Source organism: Talpa occidentalis, unplaced genomic scaffold (genome assembly GCF_014898055.3).
Source record: "Talpa occidentalis isolate TD23 unplaced genomic scaffold, MPIMG_talOcc4v2.1 talOcc4.2, whole genome shotgun sequence".
Lineage (NCBI taxonomy): Eukaryota > Metazoa > Chordata > Mammalia > Eulipotyphla > Talpidae > Talpa > Talpa occidentalis.
This window is the reverse complement of record NW_023602073.1, coordinates 64,456,614-64,467,444: the sequence shown is the minus strand read 5'-3', so window position 1 is coordinate 64,467,444 and position 10,831 is coordinate 64,456,614. Positions and strand designations below refer to the sequence as shown.

General features: G+C 45.5%; 1 protein-coding gene across 2 annotated transcripts; it reads right to left on the bottom strand.

Moving 5' to 3' along the window:
• RPL7L1 (ribosomal protein L7 like 1) lies at positions 1–10,240 on the bottom strand. Of its 2 annotated transcripts, none has more exons than XM_054698814.1 (7): positions 9,931–10,240; positions 9,241–9,349; positions 7,901–8,061; positions 6,710–6,847; positions 4,396–4,505; positions 3,688–3,902; positions 1–2,354 (listed from the first exon to the last, which is right to left on the bottom strand). In XM_054698814.1, exons 1-6 carry the CDS (start codon positions 9,942–9,944, stop codon positions 3,694–3,696), a joined length of 741 nt encoding a protein of 246 aa, XP_054554789.1. In that variant the 5' UTR covers positions 9,945–10,240; the 3' UTR covers positions 1–2,354; positions 3,688–3,693. The 2 variants fall into 2 exon arrangements, with proteins under 2 accessions (XP_054554789.1, XP_037375624.1); XM_037519727.2 differs by having other exon boundaries at positions 4–2,354; positions 7,901–8,064.
• Positions 10,241–10,831: the final 591 nt, after the last annotated feature.

Genomic DNA, 10,831 nt, shown 5'->3' with positions numbered 1-10,831 from the left:
GTATTTCTGACCATTATTGTCGGTGGAAAAGAAAAAAAATAAATGTCTTTGTACGTATAGATTGGACCAAGTCTCATGCTTTTATCCGCGATGCACAAACGTGGTTCTCCCTTTAGCCCTCCTCCCTCCCCAGCTTGGGATGCTCTCAGAGGGCGTACCCCACAGGGGACACTCCTTTAGCAATGCAGGGAAGGTCTATCTCCTGGGTCATTTATTCTGGTGGCTGTAAATACTTGAATTTGAAATCCCAATTCACGATTTTAAGGCAGTCGTCTCCCATAGGGTCCCCAAACCCTCCTTACCTCCTCAAACTTGTTTTCCCTACCCCTGGAAGATATTCAATACGTATGGCTTATGAACCCACAGTTACATACACTCACCTACATTTTATATCATAGTCTAGCTTCTCCCATAAATGAGTCTCACAATTTAGTGAAGGAATGGTACTATGGTACATTATACAGAAATGCCTACCTTTTATACCCTGGTTTACATAGAACTCAAAGTTAAAAACTTAATCTTCTTGGGGGGGCCTCCCTAGTGGCACAAGGGGTTAAGACAGCCTATGAAGTTATCCAGAGCCACTGCCACAACGCGTTTGATCGCCCACCAGGGCGCAACCCACATGGTGCAGCAGACCTCTCCTGTCTCACCCACTGTTCCCCTCAGCAGTGTATTTCAGTAGATCTGCCTGATCTGCTCCCCACTCTGTCTCTGGTGAATCCTCTCACTCCCCACACCTCTGGCCTGCACCCCAGATCTTGTATGCATAAATATTAAAAAAAACAAAAAACAAAACCACCACCTTAATCTTTAACAGCATGTGAGGCAGCCAAAGTGAGATAATCTTAGCCCAAAATTCCACAGGTGACAGCAGAAACTTTCCCATATTTAGAGTAAGAGAGCTGAGACATAAAGCCTGGGCTTCCACACTCACAAGAGCTCTTTTCCCATGACTTTCTGATACATCATTTTAAAGTAATCTAATTTCACAACGCTTTACAGTATTAGAGTAACATCTATTCCTGACAAGTTAACTCTTGAGCCAACCAACCTAATTAATTACCTCATAACCTGGCACATTTTAAGGCATTGTTATACCTCTTAACTCAGTCTCACAGTTATGTTCGAGGGCCCTGTGTGCCAAAATTGCAGCAAAGCTGATCTTAAGGTACCTGGGGACACAAACGTTAACCTGGGTCTGGCACTCGCTCCTGTTGCTTAGATGACAAACTGAAAAGACTGCACAGCAGGAGCAAAAGCAGGCCCATGTAGGGGCGGACATTGCTGAACACAAGCGGGACCAGACCCCTTTTTTTTAGGTCTATAATATCCAAAGTGCTACTGTTGGTCACTGGCACCAGCAGGATTAAGGGCAGTACTAGGGTCCAATGCAGCTGCCTGCCTAGGCCCTAAAAGATGAAATAGAACTAATTTCATCTATGCCAAACCAAGAAAAGGGTTCATTTCTTTCCTGGATTTCAGTTTTAGGCAGAGAAGAGATCAGTGTGACCAGAAAACCCAGTCACCCACCCCCTGGCCATGTCATTGGAATAAAAGGGCATTCTTCAGAGTTGTAGATGAGCAGGGCTCAGTAACCCACCAAGTATTCTTAATAGGAAACACAACTGGCATGAAACAAGCTATCATGGTAAATGCTTTGGTCTTTCACAGGACAAGGAACCGGAGGAAATTAGTAAAGTCAGGACCTGGGAACCAATCCTGATAGTGCAAGATGTCGTCACATAAAGGAGAAGGATCCATGAACATCCTAACTCCCAAGCCAAACACTGAGTTAATGCATGTTTTCTTAGAGAAAAGAACCAAGATGGCTGCTGCAGTCTGGGCTAAGGGAGCCACCAGGTAAACAGAACCAGTCAAGTTAGGGAGTTCTCACGGCTGTCACTGAAAAGTCAGAACACAGACTCACAGCAGAAGCAACTGAGTACGGTTTTTGTTCTCTTCTAGTTATATTTAAGTCCTTTCCAAAACAAGACCCTAGAAACCCCAAGGTTCAGGTACGCCGCTGGGCTTGGTCCACTGCCTTCTCGTACATGTGCCTGGGTTTTCATTCACCAACATTAACCGCCAAGATACAGGCTGGGACGAAGCAGGACTCCCATGGCACGAGTCCTTTGCTCATTTCAGAGAAGGTCGCAGAGGCCAACATGAAAGACACACAGGAACTTTTTCTTGGAACTGGGTGTTGATGAGAAGAGCCTGAATGACCATCAACATCTTCTCCTTGACCCTTTCCCTCGTTTCTGAAGATAAAGCAGGAAATAATCTTCTTTGAAGATAAGGACAATTCCAAAATCCAAGCACATGCTTCCAATGCATTGTGCTGTCAGATACTGAGAAAGAAAAAACACAACTTCATTACTACAAATTTATAGCAACCTGGCCCTAAGAGTAATAATAGAAAAAGTGGGGCCGCCCTGGTGGCGCAGGGAGTCTCAGCGCTACCAAGTTGTGGCCAGACACTGTGGCGTGAGCGCAATTCCCTGCCAGGGAGCTAACCCATATGATGCAGCAGACCCTCCTGTCTCACCCACTGCTCCCTACTCTGTCTTTGGTGAATCCTCTCACCCCCCACACCTCTGGCTGAAGACTCAGTTCTTGTATGCATAAATAAAATAAACAGTTTTCAAATAGTTGATTTCTTCAACAAAATAAACTGGTTTGGTGGCCTCCCTGGTGGCGCAAGGGGTTAAGCACAGCACTGTGAAGCAATCCTCAGCCTCTGCAGCCCAAGTTTGATCCCTGGCTGGCCAGGGAGCTACCCACATGGCTCAGCAGACCTCTCCTGTTTCTCCCGCTGCTCCTCTCAGCAGTGTATTTCAGTCAATCCGCCTGTTCTGTTTCCTACTCTTGTCTCTCGTGAATCCTCTCATCCCCCATACCTCTAGCCTGTACCCCAGTTCTTATATGCATAAATTAATCCTTAAAAAATAGATTTGTTGGGCTTCCCCGGTGGCGCAGCGGTTGAGCGCTGGGTTGCGAAGCTGCCCGCGGCCTCTGCGGCGCCGGTTCGATCCCCGGCTGCTCCCCGGCCACCTGAGGAGGGTCCCACATGGCGTACAGACCTCTCCTGCCGCCCGCTGCTCCCCTCAGCAGTATACTTCGGTCCTTCTGCCTGCTCTGCTCCCCGCTCTGGCTCTGGTGAATTCTCTCACCCTCCCTCGCTTCTGACTGTGCCCCAGTGCTTGTATAAATAAATAAATAAATAAAAAATCTTTAAAAAAAAAAAAAAAATAGATTTGTTTGGATTCTCAAATCTTTTTTGGTTAAGTTTTTAGTTTTACTTTCTCCATCTGTAGCTGAATGACTACAGTAATAGAGACGTTTTTGTTACATTTTCTAGCCTATAGCTTTATATGTATACCATTTGTTGACTATAACACTTTTAATGACTTTTTCAACGGAAATATGAAGTTATGTTACCCGTGAGAATGCCAATTTGAGACTAGCTTATAACTCGTAGAATAAACATACCTAGTTTCATGTCCTAATAGGCTATTCACTATTTCAAGCGTGGCACTACCCATTAGACTTATGAATACCAGCCTTCTCTTTCCCCCTAATCCCACAGTTATTCTTACACTGGTAAATACAGAAATAATTTTTAAGTAACAAGGCATGGTCCATTAAAAGTCAGTTCAAGGTTGCTTTACAGCCTTGCCTCACCTGGACTTAGTTCAGCTGCCGGATGAGCTGATTGATACTTTCACCTCGATAGCCAGGTAAGCCCATCTCCTTGAGGAAGCCGACTCTATTCTTGGTAGCATGACGGGCTACCGAGAGTTGGAAAGGGCATAAAAACCCTGAGATCATCTGGAAATGCTTTCCCGGGAAGGCAATTTCATGAATGAGGTCTTCCAAGCAAATGACACCAAATTTCCCTAAGAAACAGAAGAGTAGAGATTCCTTTATTTGACATTTATTCAATGTATACTGTGAGGCACTTATATGCCAGAGCTGGGCACTCTGGCAGGTCTTGAAACCCCCAGAAGAATATGACCAGATCCCATAAAGACCACTAAAGGGGGCCTCCCGGGTTAAAGGCAGTGCTATCAAGCTATAGACAGCTACTGCAGCAAGAGTTCGATTCCCTCACTGGCCAGGGAAGAGACCCACATGGCACAGCAGACCTCTCCTGTCTCGCCCGCTGCTCCCCTCAGCAGTGTATTTCAGTAGATCCACCTGTTCTGTTCCCCACTGTCTCTGATGAATCCTCTCACCCTCCCCCCTACACCTCTGGCTTACACCCCAGTTCTTATACGCATAAATAAACAAATCTTAAAAAAAAAAAGACCACTAAAGAGCCTTGCTTTCTGCCCCAACTACCCATTTTTGTGCAAATACATATTATTCTGTATCTGATTCAAGACTCACCCAGATGCTCCTCAATCAGTGTGTTGTCTGTCAGAGCAATAATCTTACTCTTAACCTTGGCTTGTCCACGTTTCAAGATGAGTTCCCGGACAGACTTCAGATTTGGGAATCTATATGAGACAGAGTAAAGCACAACTGAGCCAGCCCTGGCACTCTGTATTCACTGGCCTCTCAATCCTAACCATCCTTCCACCTCACAGCAAGTGTTCTACAAACACACTACAGTTGGGATACTTGGGAATACACAAGGAGATAAAGACCAGAACATGTAACAAGAAATAAAATTTATAGATATAAATCTTCACCAGGTAAAAAAAACCTGTATTTGGCCTCCCTGGTGGTACAGGGGTTAAAGTCAGCACTATCAAGGTATCCACAGCCAATGCAGCACGAGTTTGATCCCTGGCCAGGGAGCTGACCCACACGGTACAGCAGACCTCTCCTGTCTCAGCTGCTGCCTCCCTCAGCAGTATATTTCAGTCGATCCGCCTGTTTTGCTCCCCACTGTCTCTGGTGAGTTCTCTCACCCCCTGCACCTCTGTTCTACACCCCAGCTCTTTGTATGCATAAATAAATCAATCTTTGGCTTTTTTAAGATTTATTCTTGCATGCATGCAAGAACTGGGGTACAGGCCAGAGGCGCGGGGTGGTGAGAGGATTCACCAGAGACAGAGTGGGGAGCAGAACAGGCAGTTCCACTGAAATACTGCTGAAGGAATCTACAGGTGAGACAGGAGAGGTCTGTTGCACCATGTGGGCAGCTCCCTGGCTGGCCGGGGATCGAACTCGTGCTGTAGAGGCTTCATAGTGCTGTGCTTTAACACCCTGCGCCAAGAGGGAGGTCCAATAAATAAATCATAAGAAAAAAAAAAAAAAAAGCCCATTTCCTAGGCAAAAATAAAACATGCTTCCCCTAAATCAAAAATATTAACCTCTAGGGGGCCTCCCTGGTGGTGCAAGGGGTTAAGCACCGCACTATGAAGCAATCTGTGGTCTCTGCAGCATGAGCTCAATCCCCAGCCAGCCAGGGAGCAACCCACAGGGCATAGCAGACCTTTCCTGTCTTGCCCGCTGCTACCCTCAGCAGTGTTTTTCAGTCAGTCTCCCTGTTCTGTACCCCACTCTGTCTCTGGTGAATCCTCTCATCCCCCCACACCTCTGGCCTGTACCCTAGCTCTTGTATGCATAAATAAATAAATCTTAAAAAAAACATTAACCTCTAATAAAGCTATCAATTAAATATCCATATGTGTGTGTGTGTGTGTACACAACACACACAGTTAAAAACAAGCAAAACTTAAGGGATATTGTTTTTAAAAATCCTTTCTTAGGAGTTTACTGGAAACTGAGTTTTACACATCCAGAAACATCTGAAAAGAAATTAACATAAAGACCTATGGTGAGACAATTTTCTATGTGGAACTTACATAAAGGCTGTATCCACTGAAGATGTAGATAAAATAAGTAAAGAATGGGGCCTCTCTGGTTGCGCAAGGGGTTAAGACACAACCTATGAAGCTATCTGCAGCCACTGCAGCACGAGTTCAATCCCCGGCCAGGGGGCTACCCACATGGCGCAGCAGACCTCTCGTCTCGCCCACTGCTCCCTTCAGCAGTGTATGTCAGTCAAATCCGCCTGTTCTGTTCCCCACTCTGTCTCTGGTGAATCCTCTCACCCCCCCCACATCTCTGGCCTGTACCCCAGTTCTTGTATGCATAAATAAATAAATCTTTTAAAAAAAAAAACCTAAAGAATGAGGGAAGCTTACATGTAACACATTAAGATTTCTAAGTACTCACGTTGTTGGTGGTATATTGCTATTGTTAGATCCTGAGAATGTTTTGTTATTATGTAGAATGGGGAAAAAATTGAAAAAAACCAAAATACACTCTGACTAGCATTGTTTAAGGATTTGACCTTTAGTGATCCCTCTACTCAAGGTGTTGTAAAACTCTGAAATTAAAGTGAAATTCTTTGTTGGTTTTTAAGGTTTGCAGGAATAGTATTCTTTCACAAGCACTGCCTCTAGCTTTGCTTCAAGTGTCCAAAGAGTAAGCTCTCCTCTCTCCATCTCACTCAGTCTTAGCTGACAACTGAACAAGCCCTGCTATGGCAGTGCTTACACCATTACCAGCAGTGCTGACATTTCCGGCTCTACATACTCCCCTGCCTAAGTCTGGCAGTTGATTTCTGTTACCTGCAGCCACAGCAAAATATTCATGAGTCTCAAAGAACAGTATTCTGGTACATTCAAATGTTCCCAACATGCTTAGATACAGTCTAATGTGTATTTACACAAAAAACCTTACTCACCCCCAGGTCACATAAGGTTCCACAGTACGAAGCATTTTAATGGTTTGAGGAGTCACTTCAACAAAGACACCGCTGAAAATCTTTTTCAGGCGAAGTCTAGCAATGGTCCTTTTCACCAGTAAACTCACCCCCCTAATGCTGAAAAGAATGGTAGAGGAAGTTAAACTATTCAGTTTCTGTCAGTCCAACAAGCAACTATGAAACGTGTGCTACTACCGGGCACCCAGAAAGTAGGTCACAGACCGGGGAATAGGACACAGACCGGGGTAGGACACACTTTGCCTTACCAGAGCTCAGCGGAGTGGGACAGCTATGTAAACAGGTCATTTCCATGTGATATAAGCAAGGCCTGATGTGAGCAAAGCACTATGGGAACAGAGATGGTCCCTGCAAATTTGTGTGTGTGGGGCTGTGGATGGCAAGCTCAGGAATTGAACTTGCTTTTGTAGGCAGTAAAAGTTATGGAAGATTTCAAGTAAAGGAGACAAGATCAGATTTCTTTCTGACAGTCCCTGAGAACACAGAGGACACTGGTGTGTGTGACACCAGAGGCAGTGAAACCCAGTTTGAGAGTTAATGTGGTGCTCTAGGAAAGAGATTATGGGTAGAGATACAAGGGCTAGTGAAGAGGGCTCATAAATATTTAAAATCCATGGGTTTCTGGATTGGGTAACTGAATGGGGAAGAAAGGAAGAGTCAGAGCTGTACATGCAAGAGGAATGGGTAAGGAAAGTAACACTAAATGTGGAAAAAGCTTTGTGTACTCTCTCCAGCACTGAGCATGTTCCATCCACTTGACCTGAGCTCAGTTCCTAGAGATGCCTTGATTCTCCCACTTCAGGACTTTTTGCATCTCTGTCTGGAAAGCCTGCCCCCCAACAAAGGTCAACTCCTTTCATGTTTGCAGGTTTCAGCTTCAAGTTTTTGCTTTAGAGAGTATCCTCAACCATTACACACCAAATCTTGGCAACCTTACCCCCAGCATCCCTCCCTTTACCCTCTTTGTGTTTATTTGCCTAAAGTCAGTCTCGCCAACCTTAGACAAAGTCTACATTGTGTTCAACCCTGAATTCCTAGCACAACTTGCCTTAGTAGCTTAAGGGCTGCTATTTCTTCAACTCCCTAGAAAGGGATGTTAAAGCTGAACCCACAGTTTACCCCAGCCTCATAGAATCTGGTTAAGTTCCCTACCTTTCAATGCGTACAACAAAAGCCAAGGAATGTTTATCTGGTACTTCCAAGCCATGAGGTTTCACATTCAGTCGTCTGAGGCGCACGTGGTCACGTCGTTGCCGCCAGGAATCATGTAGGAACCATTCTAGCCGTTTAAACCTGAATTCTTTTCCTTTCTTCTGCTACAGAGAAGGCAAGACATTATCACCATTTTGTACCTTGATTCACCTTTACTTCTGTAACAGTAATCCATCAGTTACTAGAGATTCTTTGCCCCCTGTTCTGCAAAGGGGAGCAAATAAACATCCTCCATTCTTATGGAAGGAAAAACGAGATACCCAAATAATGGTGGAGTTGAAAAACTTGGAATTACCGGGAAAGTTTCCTGATCAACAAACCCAAAACTAAAACCCAAAACAGCGTACATGCTGTGACTAATGTTTACCAACAAGTGTTTATGGAACCTAACTTGTATCAGGCATAGTAAGCTACCAAACAATTCGCTTATAGGAGGAATGTAGAGGAACCAAATAAGTGATCAGAGGAAAAAAAGTAACTATAATAAAGTAAAAATTAAAATCAACAGGCAACCATAGACGAGAGACATTCTGTAGGGGAGGAGGAGGGAGGATCAGGAGAGAGGTGGGAAGAGCAGAGGGACTATGGTGATGGTGTATGGGTGAATTGGTGGTGGGAATTTCACAGGGAAATCATATATTGTACAAAAATGTAGGATGATGTAATTAAAAACAAACCAAAAAAAGCTGCTAAATAAGCAAACTTGTTGTCTTCCAGAATGAAAAGTTCTCTTCCAGGTGCACAGGCATGCCGGTCTCTTGGTATGAACATGGAAGGTGTTCATTCCACTTTTTTCTTAATAAACTCTAGGATTTTGGGCCCCCATGGTAGAGCAAGGGTTAAAAAAAGTCTCAGGTAGCTAGCAAGATATTGCCAGCCTCTGCCGCACAAGTTTGATTCCCAACTGGGCAGCAGACCTCTCCTCTCCCCTGCTGCTCCCCTCTGCTGTGTATTTCAGTAATCTGCCTTTTCTGCTCCCCACAGTCTCTTGTGACTCCTCTCACGTCCCCCACCCCACACCTCTCGCCTGTACCCCAGTTCTTGTATGCATAAATAAAAATATAATCTTTAAAAAAAAAAAAACTCTAGTATTTTGTGGGCAGAAAGCATTTGACAATATTACATGTAATATATATGTAAAATATAAACAGACAACCCATATACTTGCTGTAACTGAACGATGGTGGAAGGCACTGTCCATACCAAATCTATTCAACACATGCTGGGTAACATTCACCAAAGACAAATTCTAATTCCTGCCTCCTTGTTCCCATCATTACCTCTTTCTTTGCCAAAAGTGCCTGTTTTGCCTGGGTGGCTTTGAGGGCCTGATAAGCCTTCCTCTTTTTCAGGAGATTTTCTGGAACCAAAGGGATCTTTTTTCTTTGCCTGATACAGAAAATTGAGATCAGAAATAATGTTTAGGAAACAAATGTTCAGTGGAGTTCTAAACCATTTCCTGAGCTACAAGCAGCACTACAGTCCTCAGATTCCTTAAAGAGATTCGCTGACACTTGTGGTTTCCGACTCCGCTTCTCAATACTAAATTGTCCCTAAAATCTTTAAGTCACCGCTCCTCGTACACGTCAATGGCACTTTTACTACCAGTCTTTCATGACACCAGCAGCGACTTGATTCTAGTAAAACCCCGTGATATTGAAGGCGGGGGCAGACTCATCTTTGGGGTGAATACTTAAGTTAGGGTGGTGAACCCAACTCTGGCACTCTCCATCCCCCTGCTTGAAAAATTAATCCTCGCTTCTGGAGTTAACCCAAACTTGACCGCGGTATCCTCCATCCGTCAGCTCCACCCTGCGGTTCCGGGCCGCCAGCCTCCGTAGCCTGGAGCCTTTTCTATTCTCTCCCTTCAGTCCATAAGCATCCTTATTTTCAGCCACCGAAGAACAAACACCATGGATGACAGCGGATACGCAAATCCCCACTCCAGATTCAAACCCCCAAATACTCACTCCTGCTCCGCCATCTTTCCAACGCCGCGGCTATCGCGCCTGCGCAACGTCACCACGCGGGGCAAAAGGAACCGCTCTATGTTTACTCGACCATAGAGATGTCTCTTCTAACTCACGGCGGGGCGGCACGAGCTGCTTGCGCAGCGGTGAGCCGCTGAGGTCTTGCTAAAAAGTGGAACAGAGATTCCTGTGCACCGATTCCAAGCTTTCTAGGGCCTATGTCATAATCCAAATTCAACCCTTTTCTTTTAGACTACATTCTCGTATCGCTGGAGGCCTGGTCGTAAACAATGAGCCGCTTCCCACAATGCACCAGGACTTCCGGTCTCGTGTTGGCGCGGCTCTTCCGGCTTCCGTTCTCCGCTTCTGCGAAGGGAGGCGGGCATGGCCCGGGCGTCTGAGCGTGGGGAAAGGGTCGGGCACTATGAGCTCGGCTCTCCCTTGTGGGTGGAGGTGACTGTGGACAGCCTTGTATGATAAAGAATGAGGCTTCGATCCCGCTGCCTGGCTTCGTCGGTGGTACCTTGAGCAAGTTCTTTAGTCTCTTTGTACTTCGGTTTTCTTTACTCATAAAATGGGTATGTTAACGGATCTACCCAGCTGCGTTCCGAGGATTATGAAATACTCGACATAAAGCGTTTGGCACAAAGTCTAACAGTAACGAGTCAACATTGTCAGTTTTTTTTTTTTTTTAAGATTTATTTATTTATACATGCACTGGGTACAGTCAGAAGCGCGGGAGGGTGAGAAAACTCACCAGAGCCAGAGCAGGGAGCAGAGCAGGCAGAAGGACCGAAGTACACTGCTGAGGGGAGCAGCGGGCCGCAGGAGAGGTCTGCGCGCCATGCGGGACCCTCCTCCGGTGGCCGGGGAGCAGCCGGGGATCGAACCAGCGCCGCGG